The following is a 14,929-nucleotide window of genomic DNA, read 5'->3' as shown; positions in this document are numbered from 1 at the left end:
ATCGCTACAATGCCATTATCACATCCATCAAAATGATCATTTTTTTTGATCCCTACTGTCCACTATGTAATCCAAGCAAATGTCTTTCTGTGATTGGCTTGTCTGAATCTGGATCTATACATGATTCACGTATAGAGGTGATTGTTGTATCCCTGTCTCTTTTGATATAATCCAGTTCCCTGCACGTGCCCCGCCCTCCCCCCCCCACCCGCCCCCGACCATTTTCCTTCTGATTCACTGGTTTCAGAAACTGGGTCAGTTGTCCTATGGAATTCCCACATTCTGGATCTGTTTGCTCCCTGGTGGTGTCATGTAATTTGTATCTTTATCCCTGTTTTTTCCTACAAACTTTAGGTTAGCCCCAGAGGTTTGATTGGCTTGAAGGGTTTTTTGTTTTTGTTTTTTGGCAAAAGTTCTTCAGAGGTAGGCTGTGAGCTTTGTATGTATACTATGAGGAAGCCATAGTGTCTGATTATCTCACATCTAGTGATGTAAAGATGAACTACCTTTGTTCGTAATTGACTTTTCAGGAGGGTTTCATACATTGATGATCTTTGCCCTGAAACAGTTATTTTCTTAGGAGATCCAAAATAGTGATCTTCTAATGCTTTCTTCCACATTTATTAGTTAAGAGTTTCTTTCTAAGTTAAAAATCTTTCCCTCATCAGTTCAGGCTATCTTGCTACACTGAAATACAGTTTATATAAGAAAGGGAAGGTAAATGCTTATTTTTATTCCTTTTAATCACCAGATTTCTAGATAAGGATTTGGTGCGTTAGAGGAAGATTTTTTTTTTTTTTTCCGTCTTATAGATAGAGAACTTGAAGCTCAGAGGTGGCAAAAAAAAAAAAAAAAAAAAATTGCTCAGGATCTCAAACAGCTATTAAGGAACAGAAATGGTATTCAAACCAGTATCTTCTGGCCTCAAAAGCTTGTGCTATTTCTACTATGTACCCCTGCCCTCAACCCTGTCAACTGCTACTGCAACTGCCTTTGTCCCTTGCTTTCCTCTTCAGGAACCAGCTTCAAGACTCGTCCTTTACAGCACCGTGGGCTTTGTACGCTTATACAGTACTCCAGAGCTGTAGCTCCAAATGGAGGTGCTGGCCTGTCTAGGTCAGGAGCTGGGCCAAGCCAGGAGACAGGTCACATTGTCTCTACTTAGGAGAGGTTTTCCCATCACAGTTTGTGCTTTAGGCTCCTGCAGCAGCCAAAGTGTGAGTCACTGTAAGTTACGGTTGGACCAAATATCAGTGATGGGTATACTTTGGAGAGTCCTCAGATGTTAAGATGTCTTAACTAGCTCTTCTAAACCACTTTCCCTTTCTTCTGCCACCCTAGCTCTCTGCCATTCCAGATTTGAGGGGAGTATTTAGGTAACTGCCTAAAGGTCATCCTGTAATTCCTAAAGCTCTGTTGACTGTTTGTGTCCCTGGCATCTGGCCCCAACCACCTCCCAGAAACCTGTGGTCCATTAGTGTCTTAAAGTAGTGTTAAAGAAGCAGAGATCACTTAGTAAATTTGGGAGATTTTCTTGGCTTTGTGGTGGCAACAATATCATGGGTTTCTAATGCTGCCATCTCTACTTGACCCAGAGGAAGAAAGAACATTTCCCTAGATTTTGTATGACCCAGAGGTACAAAATCTTTTTTTTAATGTCCTCTACATTTCACCCCTCCCAGTCAACGTGGCAGTCTACATTATAAAGAAGCAAATACCAGACTTCAGAATTGCAGTTTGAGGTTTCCTATGCTTATTGTGGCTAAAGGCTCCATCTCAGCCTTGGATGTCCCGTGATGCACCTCTAAATCAAGGAGGCCCACACTCTTGCCATCCCAGGCCAGCACCCAAACTTCCTAAATACCTACAATAAAATACCTAAAATAAAACATCAGGAAAATAAATTATGTTATCTCTATCCTTGCTTACCGGGGACTATACTTAGTGACATGAAAACAGCAGTTCCCTGAAGCAGTTCTCTAGAAAAAAACAGGAAAGCAATTCTGTAATCTGCCTTGAGAAGATAAGGTCAGAGATAGAATCTAGATATAAAAGTGGAAGAAGAAGGTGAAAAAGCATTGATATTCAGAGTAGCCTCCATAAAATTGTATTTAGATGCTAGGCTTCTTACAGAATATCTGTCCCAGTGCTGCTGTCCAGAAGGACTTTCTGTGATGACGGCAATGTTCTGTATCTATGCTGTCCGATAGGGAGACCACGTGTGGTTACTGAGCGCTTGAAATGTGGCTACTGCAACTAAAACCACTTACTGCATTTTAATTAATGAAAATTAAAATTTAATGGCACGTGTAGCTAGGAGTTGCTATATTGGACAGTGCAGATCTGGCCCTTGTATTCTTAAATTTTTCTTTCTCCTAACAGTGTACACATTTTGGAGCTGTTATAAAATTGTTCAAAAATTGAAGGTACTGATTTCATTCATCTTGGTGATAAGTTTTCCCTATGGAATTAGATTTGTAATGGCTTAGAAATTCTAGCCTCCTTTAAAGTGTAACGTGTTGCTCAGTGGTTTTCCACTCTTTGCAACCCCATGGACTGTAGCACACCAGGCCCCTCTGTCCATGGAATTCTCCAGGCAAGGATACTGGAGAGGGTTGCCATTTCCTTTTCTAGGGGATCTTCCTTTGCCCTTTTCCAGGGGATCTTCCTGACCCAGGGAGTGAACCCAGGTCTCCCGAATTGCAGATTCGGAGATTCTTTACCATCTGAGCCACCAGGGAAGCCTTGTACATAAATTTTATTAAGAGACTAACCAAGGAAAAGTTAATTATGCTCAAACTTTGAGTTTGAAAATTTGTGTGAATTATATACCCTTTAGTCGTGATGATTATAACAGTGATGGGAAGGCACTTAATGCGACTAAACTGTACACTTAGAAATGGTTAAAATGGTAAATTTTGTGTTAATCGTATTTTACCACAATAAGAAAATTCTGTGTTTTGTTTCTTTCAGCAGTACTGACTTTAATTTAGTCTTGTTAAAATTTCCTGCTGCCCATAGGCCTCGCTGAGAATCTGATCCTCAGTGTTCCTGGCTGCAGTGTGTTTCTCTTTGGTGAGGCCGATCTGCCTGAGAAGCGCCCCCTTGTCCAGAGAAGGAAGCAGCTGGGCTGGTTCACAAGGAGGGATTTCAGCGCTCTTACACCTGACCTGGGACCTGCACCTGCCAGAAGATGTGGTTTGACAGGTTCGCAGTGTGGATTTTTTTTCTGCTTTGGTTTTTAAACTTGAGAATCCTGAGGTTGCCTTCATTTGGTCTCTCCCACATAATGCAGGAGGGTTACAGCTGGAGCTTTCTTGATTTGCTTGAAGGTCTCCTCTCAGCTCTTTCTACTCGTGCCTCCATGAGCCGCTCAGGGAGGCTGGAAGCCCTCATCAGATACTTGATAAGAGCCCCTAAGAGGGATGTTCAGGATAGACAATGAGCCCTGTTCATCAGTGGCTGCACTGATGATGAGAATGGTTATCACTGGGATGATGGGTCCTGTTGGCCAGGCATGAGGTTGTATCTGGAGACACCTGGCGGCTCAGGATCTGGGTGTAGCTTACTTTTAGCTGGTGAGAAAGGCTTTCAGTACTTAAACATTCAGAGTGTCCAGGCTGATGCTTACACCTGACAGCCGGTGGTGGAGGCACCCTGGAGAGAGGCTTTTCTACACTGCGGGCTCTAGAACAGAGAGAATAAACACAGGGAGCAGTATTCTCCCTTGCCCTGGATCTCATCCACTGTTGTCTCTCTCTGCCTCTCCTGCCCACACCTTGCTTAGAGCATATCTTCAGAAAAGGCAGTGGCATCCTGTCAGAAACTCCATCCCCATTTGCTGCACTTCACCATCCCAGGTCCATTTATTTGAGTCTTGATTTTTTTATCCTCTAATGGCTCAGATGGTAAAACGTCTGACTACAATGTGGGAGACCTGGGTTCGAGCCCTGGATTGGCAAGATACCCTGGAGAAGGAAATGGCAATCCACTCCAGTACTATTGCCTGGAAAATCCCATGGACAGAGGAGCCTGGTAGGCTATAGTCTATGGGGTTGCAAAGAGTCGGACACGACTGAGTGACTTCACTTTCAATATCTTAAGTTAAACCATGTTAGGTCACATTTTGGTAGTTAATATCTTAGCTGTTACTAAAATACTAGGTCCCAAGAAGCAAGAGGTGGGCAACCATAAGAAACACATTTCCTCAAGGCACAATTACACATAGGCTTTTGGTTACTAATCCCTGGTGCAGAATTCTGCTCTCAAACCAATGACATCTATCATCAGCTAGAGCAGTACAATGAAAAGAGTACAGGCTTTGAAAGTGAAAGTCGCTCAGTTGTGTCTCACTCTTTGTGACCACCCCGTGGACTGCAGCACACCAGGTTTCTCTGTCTTTGGAATTCTCCAGGCAAGAATACTAGTTGCCATTTCCTTGTCTAGGGGATCTTCCTGACTCAGAGATCGAACCAGGGTCTCCTGCATTACAGGCTGATTCTTTACCATCTGAGCCACCAGAGAAGCTCAGAGTGCAGGCTTTGAGGCTATGCTCAAATCCTGACCTTGCTCTTCATTGGCCATGTGACTTCAGAATGTTCTTTAGCTCAATAAGCCTCAGTTCCCATATCTTTAAAATGGCCATATTAATTATTTTTCCCTCATGAGACTGTAAAGTTGAAAGGATGGCTATTAAGTGCCAAATGTGGTACCAAGGGACCATTTTTTCCTTCCGTTTAGAGAAAAGATTTATTTAAAAAGTGATTATAAATGTGTTTTAGTCTTTACTTGTGGAAAAAAAGGAAGAAGCTGATTGCTCCCTGCCAGTTTGAACCTCACATATTTTCCCACGATTTGTCTCACAAATGGAGAAGTGTAAGTTTGTGACTAAGTCTTCAGAAAACTATTTCCTGGTTTCTAATTTGAGCCTCACTGAAGACCAAAAGGATTATTCCACAAACCTAGTCAGCACAGTGCCGAGTGACTGAGATTACAGTTAGAGGATGGGAATTAGAAGCAGGAATCCTAGTACTAGAGAACAGAAGAACGGGATTTAGTGTTGGATTAAACAGTCCCTGGGAAAACTTAAGTCTTATTTCTGCAGTGTTGTGGGGCTGAATGGGTTGGTGTTTGAGAAGAACTTTAACCTGCTCTAAAAAGCATATCTGAGTTAAAAACTAAATGTTCATGTTATCACTAATCATGTTCAGTCTTCTAAGAACAGACTCAGTTTGTAATTGTTTAAACCAAAGTGAACAGTGATCCCACCTAATGATTGTCTGATAATCTTACCTATTTTACATTGTTTGTTTGGAATGGACAACCCATTGGGGATTTTGATTCCTTTTCTGTTTTTTACTCCACATGGAGATCTGTAATTTACATGGAGAATTTCATTAACATCTGAAAATCCTAAGTTTACTTTAAAATGCCAAGATTGACACAGAAATGTTTAAAGATGGTATTGTAAAGGTAATATTTGACACTGCTAAAGATGTAGTTAGAGGCACTCATGCAACTAATGGTATAAATTAGTATCAATTGGTATAAACTTTTTGGAAGTGAGTTGGTGATGTGTATCAAAAGCTCTAAAAATATATGTAACTGCTTTGCAGAAATTCTAGTTCTAGATTTATCTTAAATAAATAGATTTATTCCTGAGGAAGCAATAAAAGGTACATGTACTTATATAACAGTATATTTATCAAAGAACTATTTATAATAATAAATACTATAAATAATATAAATGTTCAGAATTTGAGAGTGATTAAATAAACTATGGAATACCTTGATGAGAGACCATTATGCAAGTAATTAAGTGTGAAGGTTCGGAGGAATTTTTAGACAAGTGGAAAATACAGTACAATGTAGAGAGAATTTTTAGTTTATTAATTAATACAACAAATATTTATTAAGTACATAAATGTGCCAGGCACTATTATCAATGGGAAAACAGAATTTATTTGCCTTCAAAGAATTTATATTCCAGTGGGGAAGGGATGAAGAGAGTGAAAAGAGAAACAATAAGTTACAAGCTTAATAAATAATTATATGATATGTTAGAAAATAAGTGGTGTTGTTTAATCACTAAATCATGTCCTACTCTTTTGTGACCCCATGGACTGTAAGCCTACCAGGTTCCTCTGTCTATGGAATTTTCCAGGCAAGAATACTGGAGTAGGTTGCCGTTTCCTTCTCCAGGGGATCTTCCCAATGCAGGGATCGAACCCATGTCTCCTGCGTTGGCCATGGGGGGCCATGGGGGAAGCCATGGGGGAAGCCCCTAGAAAATAAATGCTACAGCCAAAAAAAAAAAAAAAATCAGACAGGACAGTGGACATCACGTGCCTGGAATGGGAGTAAACTATGGAGGATAAACCAAAGCAGGCCTCGTTGTGAAGGCAGCATTGGAGTAAAGACTAGGAGAGAGGCAGTTGGCCATGTGGAAATGTGGGCAGGAGACTCAGGCAGAAGGAACATCCAGGATCAAGGCCAAAGAATATAAAGCTGTATAGTGTGATTTCAATATCGTAAAATATATATGCACCTATTTATTTTATTTATCTTATATGTTTGTAAGGAAAGGAAATTCTTAAAGCTTCCAACTTATTTTCTAAACTGATCTTGTTATTTCTCTAAACTGATCTTGTTGTTATTTCCATCATCTTTCAAAAGGGCAGTTATTGAGGTTTATCAGGTCTGTAGAAGCTGGATTTCAGTGCATTCATTCATACTGCTGACAAAAGAGTCAAATAAAAAAGGAAAAGCGGCACAACTTTTCTCCCAGGTCTTTTTTGCTAATATCTCCTTTCAAGTGGTAGACTCTTTAGTTTGTACAAAAGACATGAAAATTATAAGTTGCCAAGTTTAGGTAGACCATTACTCCTTGAGGGACTCATTTAATAGGCCCAAAGCAGATTATAATAGAAAATTAAAATGTTTCAGAGAGGAACATAGAGTATAGATAAATGGTTTCATGAACAAGATTGTAATTTGAGTTTAAATCACATGATCAACTGAAATCTTAGGTCACCTTACTTGCTCAAATTATCTGTTAAGAAATTCATATGTAAGAAGGAGTAAAATGGTTTCATTTTTAAAAGTAATATCTATTACAGTAGAATTTCTAGCACCTCTGTCACTAGGGTAGAAATATTATTCATCTAATTTTTCAACAAGCTTAGTTCTCAACCATAGCAATTTCTCTCCTTATTTTTAAATTTAATGGCTTTATATATTTTTCTAACATTCTTTATTTACATCAGTGTTTCTCAACATAATTTTCCACTCCTCCCATCAAAACAGAAAAGCTTCAACACATTGTTGCTATGTTTATTTCTTTTCCTAAAAAATTTAAATAGAAATGATTGGTGTTATGAACTGAACACTTAAAGTTAACTTTCCAATGACAAATTAATCTATACAGTACCCGAAAGGAAGCAGAATCTATAAGGGAACAGGTTTCTGTTTTGAAGTTCCTTGAGAATATTATAAACAGAAGAGAAAAAAGTGAGCTCAGAAATGATTAACACCCAGAGTCAGTGCCAAACACACAAAATCTTTTAAACCAAATTCCTTTTAAAAGTTTGTAGTTGGCCAGCTCATGAGGAACATAAATAAGGACAAAGCAGTAATAGTTGATACTTTTAGATCTATAAATAAATACTTTATACATATATATTTTAAAACCCTAAACATTTATGGGATAATTTAAACTGCTGGCTGATATATTGTATGACTGGCCTGCATATATGCATCATTGTTTAAAAATGAAGGACAATTATTTGAACTGTAGTTTCACATGATGCCGTAAGAATCATAGATGGAGGTAACTGGCACATCTTGGAATCAGGGACTTCTGTTTAGTTGTTTCAGTGGGTTACTGAGAGCTGCCCCTGCTTACTTCTTTCTCTCTGTAAATGAGAAGCTGCAGCATCAGGCACTTTTCTTGACATTGAATAATGCCATTTACTGCATACCCCAAATTTTACCTAGTCTTTGAAAAATAATTTCTAGCCTTAGAATGAGTCCTGTTTTCAGGAGCCTATATCTGTAATTTTCTATGTTTGCTTGTAAATCTATTTGGGATGATGGAAGATGAAAGTCTCAATGTGTAATTAAGTATGTCACCTGTAATTGAAACATGAAGGACTATGTCTCTGCATGAGCTAGTGAGAGGTACTTTTCTGTAGAAAACCTGGGAGCAGGGAAGTCACTTGAGGTTGCTTTCACCTGGGCTGGCTTCATTCCATGATGATGTTAACATGTATCCCTGTGATTTCGTCTCTGAATTGCTGTTACTCTGAAAGATTCAGAGTTGAGAAATTGAGGCTTACGGTTCCTCACAGAGTGGAAAAATGTCATAGCTATTTTGCAGAAAGACAGCTGAGCAGAGGCAGTGTCCCTGAAGAAGTGGAGCTTGAACTCAGACCCCTGGGGAGCCATTCCCAGCCCTGTGCCGCACAGTGTCACTTAGCTTTCTCTTCTGTGGATTTGGCCACATGCACAAGAGTCCTGCGTTCTTCCCGCCATGGGAGTATCGGACTTAGCAATTATGTTTGAGTTTTATGGCTTTAGTCATCAAATGTCCTGTTTCAGCTGTGGTTTCTCTTTAATACATGTTCGAAAAAATGTAAAATACCAATATGTAATGATGACTAATTGCTTTCAGTGTAATAACAGCTGTTTATATTTTTGAACCTGAGTTCCAAGTCTGTCGTCTTGCTCTGTTTGTTACTCTGAAGCAAGGCCCACAGTTAGGCTAGGTTTTATCTTTGTTTAACCTTCATGTTCGTACACCCAGTAACCTGCATGGTTACTGGCACTCAGCAGCCTTCAATAAAAACATATTTAATAAGAGAGCCACACATTAGTTCATGAGAATCTCTGTATTTATTCAAACTGTAATGCAATCCATAAATTTGAAATTCTCTCTTCAGACATAAAAATGCCAAATACTCCAAAATACTACCTCGGTTCGCTCCTCACGCATCTTTTAAAGCTAAGCCATCAAAGAGGAGCTTAATATAATAACAAGAATTTTTAAATACATCCCTTAGCAAACTTGTGACCCTCTAAAACAAAATCTTTTCTATTGGAGGAAAATATTGAAAATCTTTTCACCATTAATTGATTGAAAGTGATGGTGCCTGGAACAATTTTTGAGAATAATTTTGATCTAAAGGGAAAAAAAAAAGGTTTTTTTCTGAGTGCTGCTTTTCCATTTTTTCTAATGGGCTCTTCACTATTGTTTTGTCTGAATGCAGTTTTTTATTTGTGTTATTCCAGACGTGGTCCTACCACAAGCATCTTTAAACCAGACATTAATAGCATAGTTCACAGTCATTACTGCCAGTGCTCAAACACAAATATTGCATTTGTGTTTGTAAAAACTACACATCAGATGTTAATTAAGTGCATTTGTTTTTTTTATGCTTAAACAATCTGGCATAAAGAGTTTACATCTATATCAGTTCACCATAAGGTCTCTACAATATCTGAATCACCAGCCGTACAGTATATGATAAATACAGTGTTTCCACACAGGAAAATAACAGAATTGTCAGGAAAACATCAGGCCTGTTATATTTCCCTGTGAAATAATAGCAACTGAATCTCAGTTTCTTTTTGATAAAAAAAAGTATTTAACTAGGAGTAAACACCAATATTTAGAATGATAAATTTTTCATTAAAGAACACATGGAAAGTGAAATCATACCAAAGATTTTTTTCCTTGTTTTTAGCTTGCTTCAGGGCGTTGTGACAGTTGCTTTGGAATAAAATTGGAATTTCAGCTTTGCAGTGAGATTCATGCTGCCGCCAGAGCAGCCGAGTGCCAATCTGCGGGAGGCAGGAGCCGAGCGAAACCGCAAACTGAGAAACAAACTTTCACATCAGGTTTCTAATTTTAGAGCAAAAAATGGAATTACTTTAATTATATGACATTTAACTAGAAATACGATTTGCTGGGATTAATTGCCTCCCTTATTTAAAAAATTTTTACTAAGTTTAAATTAGCATAAAAAGTCAAATTCAGCATCTTAAATAAGGCCAGTGGGACTGCTGGATTGAAATGCAGAATTTGATTGATTAGAATTGGATCACCATATTGGTGTTGGACTTGGGAAGGATTAAATGGAAGAACTAGAAACGTGTGCATTTGGGCAGAAAACAGTTTCTCTCTTTTTCCGTCTTTCTTTCTTTTCTTCCTTCCTTTCTTCTTGTCTTTTTTTTCTTCCTTTCTTTCTTTTTCCTAAGGCAGAAATGGATCATGGCCTTATAACCCCTCAGGGTGAAAACTACTACCTGCTTAGACCAGAAACTTATCAACTTCATTGACTTGTCTCTGTTTATTCACTGCTAGAATAAGATATAGTGGTAATACAAAATCAATTATTGTATAGCTAAAGCTTAATAGAAGAATTTAAAATACACGTAACAAGGACATATACCAGAAAGTATCATTCTGTATATAAGTGATTACTCTTACTTTATTCAAAAGAGAATATAAAAGTTACTTCTTATGTTTAATTTTATTTTTCTAAGAAATGATTAATTTTAAAGTATGCTTTTGAAGAAAGTTTTTAAGTAGAGTTTTATTTTAATTGATTAAGTCAGTGTTGGGACAAGTGAATTCTTTGTGACACTCTTGTGCTCTGGACTTAACATCTAAATTTCTTATACATTTAATAATTTATCTTAGGTTAACTGTTGTTTACATTATCTTTTATCTTAGGTAATGAATTCATTTATTAGCAAGAATGATCAATTTTAGAAGCTCTGTGACAAAAGGGACAGTTATTGGGCACATGGGGATAAAAGGTGCCTTGCAATCTGCTAGAGGATTTAGAAGAAGTCCTGTCCCATGTATTTAGGGATCAAATGGTCCATGCTGCCATATTGTCAGGAGGCCCTGGGTCCATATGAATGGACTTGCCTTGAAAGTGACTTGCTCCCCCAAGCTGATAAATTACATATGAATATCTGAACGTTGACTAGGCATATCAAAGTTCTGGAATAGCAGAGCACAATAAGCCCAATAGATATTTTGAACAGTACTTAGTATAAGCCCCTCCCCGATATGAAACTCCATATATGTATATTTATATATACACACACACATACTTTTCAGCAAAATCTGAGCATGATCTAGCTATTTGTTTGAATAGTAATAAAGGTGAGGCCACTTCTTGAGTCAGAATAGGGTATGTGTGTCAGATAGAGAAAATGGGATTGTTTGTAACACTACCTGTTCAGGGATAGAGGAGAGAGAAACTATGCTTGGATGCTTTCGATTAATGAATGACATTAGCAGTGACCAAAAAAAAAAAATTTCCAGTTGTAGTCTGTGAAATGTTAAAACTGATATAATTCTCAAAGATATTTAGAGTAAGTGATTGGTGTATGAGGTTGAGAGAGATATGTATTGACTGTTAGGAAATTTAATTTTTATGAAATCAGCATTATGGAGAAATACTGTAATTTGATTCATTCCTGCAGAATTCCCAGTAGAAAGAGGCCCAGCCTCAGGAGTTGAAATGTTTCATTATGTACATGTGTGGGAAAAAGATGAAATGTGGTTTCCGTGTGCTGATTTTCTGTAAAGCGTCTATTAGTATGAGAGTACCCAGGCTAGGCAGCAAAGCCCCCAAACCACGGCTGTCAAGGGGAGAGTGAATTCAACAGGATCTCTCGTTGGATACTGACATCGTGAGCAATAAGTTTGAAAGTAGTAAGAAAAAGCAATGACAGTAAAATGATGTTGAAATAGTAGCTAAAAAATTGTCTTATGCTGAAGATGATGTCAGCCTTTTATCCCTCATCAATCCCTAGTCAACTTTGCCTTTAGAAATGTGAAGTTGCCCCAAAATGAGGAAACTGCAAACCTAAGCTTTTTATACCAATGCTAATTTAACCAAGTTGTCCATCTTATAATGTAAACTATAATTAGAGCAGGGATATTTATGTAATATGAGTTGCATCATCCCCAAGGCAGGGTAAAACATGCTCTAGAGTAACTGGGCTCTGGGATAGCAATGACAGTCCTAGTCCCTTGGGAAGCCAAGGATGGAAGAAAGAGATACCTCCAACTGGTTATACCAAGAAGGTATACATAGTGCCCCAAATCCTGCCCTGCCAAACCTACATCGTCATGAGACACAAGAGTCCCTTTGTCCTTCCCAATTCCAAGACTATTTGTCACTTTTTAGTGACCTCCTTTACTAGCCAAGACTGTCGAGGTTCATTCGAATCTGATCTTAACCTAGCTCAGTGATGTCTGTGTTTGCGGAGGAAGAGATGAGTTCAGAGTGTGATTTATTCCTGTCTCCCAGACCCACAGACCTGGCACTAAATTCCAGCCCCTGTGGAGATGGCCTTGGAAATGAATGGAAGGCCAATACATTTTACTGCTATTGATATTTAATTTTCAAACGTGCCTTTTGAAATATCTGTTGATATTTTCAAAACTCCGAGCTTTTCTTAACCATTCTAGAGTAAACATCCAGATACATTTAGAGTAGATAAAAATATCTACTTATAGCTCAAATAACTCTGTTGGTAAAAAAATATGTATGACCTTTAGGAAATTCTTGAGTTGATAATAAGGAGTATTTCTGTGTATTATTTTAAAATAAAATCAAGTAAAGTTAATAGAATATAATAGAATTGGGTAAAGAATAGAATCTTCAAGATGACGCTTTTACTTTGCTTGACTAATATGCTTTTCTAATGATTTAGGCATCGGCGCTAGCCCATACGTGATGAACTGCAATGTTACCATAGATTCTCAAGACTTGGCTCTGGGAAAAGAAATCGCTAGTGCCATTCGGGGCTCGAATGTGAATGGACTGAAGGGCGTCCAAACAATGGCTTTTCCTCATGAAGGGAAAATTGAGATAGCTTGCAATGTAGAGAGTTTTGAAGATCAAGAAGTTACAGAAACCTCCGAAGGCTCTCAATACATGGCTTACAGTGTCCTTGGGGACCATTTTTATTATGTATCTCCTCATTACATAGAAGGTCAAGTGAAAAAATTGGCAAGTGATCGAGGAATTGGTACAATAGGGAGAGCATTAATTGGATTTACACCCCAAGAGTGCAAGAGCTGTGCTGAGTATGCAATAAAAGAAAGTATTGGGGAGTTCTGGAAGATACGGGAAGGTGTTTTCATGTGATCCAATCTAAGGTTTCGTTGAAATTGTAAGAAAAAAATATCAGCCATTGTGAACTTTTCTTATTGGCCTGTGAAGACAAGGAGAAGACCCAAGAGCTTGGTTCCATGTGTGAATTGGAAAACTAGAAGCCTTCTCTGTCCAACGACAGCAATAGGTATTTATAGATTGTAATTGCCTTATGATATTTCTAGTCATCACTGAAACTTTGTGAAATCTTCCTCTGTATCAAGTTCTTGCACTTGGGTGTGCTAGAAGCCCCCCTGAATGAACTGGATAAAATGGCCATAGTTACGGAATCATCTTTGATTATCATGAACTAAACTAAAAACAGACTCCATTTATTTGGTGTTCCTGAGCTCTTTATTCCAAAGTCCTGTATTCAACTCTCATTTTCTGAGTAATCATTTTTTTTTAATGTGTACTTTTAAAAATCAAGTACTAAGTAACTGAAAAATGGGGAGAATTATAAACTAAAATTATCAAATAAAAGACTAATCATGTTCTTTTGTTATTTCTTGTCTTGTTTAGGATGACCTACTGTTCATTCTGGAGATAATTCCAAAAGCCAGATTTGTCCAATTTTTTTATGTATATGTGGGGATGTGGAATAGCGGTGTTGGGCATGACTTCAAGGGATTATATTTATCCTTTTTGGAATTTAAATGTAAGTCTGAAGGTTTAGGGAATTTATTACTCTTGAGTGAAGTGAAGGGTATTGGTGGAAGAATTTTATTTGAAAGAAATCAAAATATGTTGCCTCTTTGTGAACTGAAAGAAGCTGCTTGCTAATTCTGGCAATTTTATGTAAATCCTTAGTGCTTATGTTTTTTAGTACAAGGTGTTTATCTATCCATAAAACACAATGAAATAAAATTTTTCATAGATTTTGTTTAGCAAATAAATTGTGGTTTTGGCTAATAAGAGCACATAATGTGAATTTGATTAATTAAAAATAAAAGAGGTTGAACTCAGTCTTTTTATAGGATCCAGTGCATGCATGCATTCTCAGTTGTGTCCAGTTCTTTGAGACCCAAGGGACTCTAGCCCACCACACACCTCTGTCCATGGGATTCTAGAAGCAATAATACTGGAGTGGGTTGCCATTTCCTCCTCCAGGGGATCTTCCTGACCCAGGGATCAAACCCAGGTGTCTTGTGTCTCCTGCATTGGCAGGCAAATTCTTTATCACTGAGCCACCTGGGAAGCCCGTAGGCTCTGGTAATCTATCCAGTTTGTATATTGGCTGCACTAGGTCTTCAGCTGTGATTGGGGCTCTTCATTACGGTGCACAGGCTTTCTCTAGTTGCAGCATGTGGGCTTCTCCTGTTGCAGCCCAGGGACTTAGTTCCCCAACTAGAGATCAGAACTGCGTCCCCTGCGTTGGAAAGCAGATTCGAAAACAAGTGGACCACCAGGAGAGTCTGTATCCTAACACTTTTTTGACTTAATTTGACTCTTGACTGCAATTGCATTGATTTTGTTTCAGAATTATACTTTTTGGGTGTTTTCTTTTTGCTGTCAATATAAATACAACAAAGATGGAGTAATGATGAACCACGTGTGGTTTTCAGATGCAAGGAAGTTTAGTTGCTGTGGTGAAAAGAGCAGATGCTCTCCAGTTAGACCCAGTGGATCTGGGAGAGCTGCGAGGTAGTCATGCCTTGCTTTTCTCTTGCTTTGGCCGAGGCCATGTGGCCTAGTAGGACAAGCACTGGACAGCAGATTCTGGCTTGGGTTCTGGCCCTTGTTATCTT

At 38.3% G+C, this 14,929-nt stretch overlaps 1 protein-coding gene across 9 annotated transcripts in view; it reads left to right on the top strand.

Moving 5' to 3' along the window:
• The window catches only part of FTCDNL1 (formiminotransferase cyclodeaminase N-terminal like), a 95,346-nt gene extending 81,269 nt beyond the window's left edge, over positions 1–14,077 (top strand). For all 9 annotated transcript variants that reach the window (XM_069577942.1, XM_069577939.1, XM_069577934.1 and 6 more), the window contains 2 exons: positions 3,022–3,207; positions 12,739–14,077. In XM_069577942.1, coding sequence (XP_069434043.1) covers positions 3,022–3,207; positions 12,739–13,175 — 623 coding nt within the window. In that variant the 3' untranslated portion in view covers positions 13,176–14,077. The remainder of the gene's footprint in view (positions 1–3,021; positions 3,208–12,738) is intronic.
• The last annotated feature ends 852 nt before the right edge of the window (positions 14,078–14,929 follow it).

This window comes from Ovis canadensis, chromosome 2 (genome assembly GCF_042477335.2).
Source record: "Ovis canadensis isolate MfBH-ARS-UI-01 breed Bighorn chromosome 2, ARS-UI_OviCan_v2, whole genome shotgun sequence".
NCBI lineage: Eukaryota > Metazoa > Chordata > Mammalia > Artiodactyla > Bovidae > Ovis > Ovis canadensis.
Note: the sequence above shows the minus strand (reverse complement) of the source record. Positions and strands in the feature narration are given on the sequence as shown.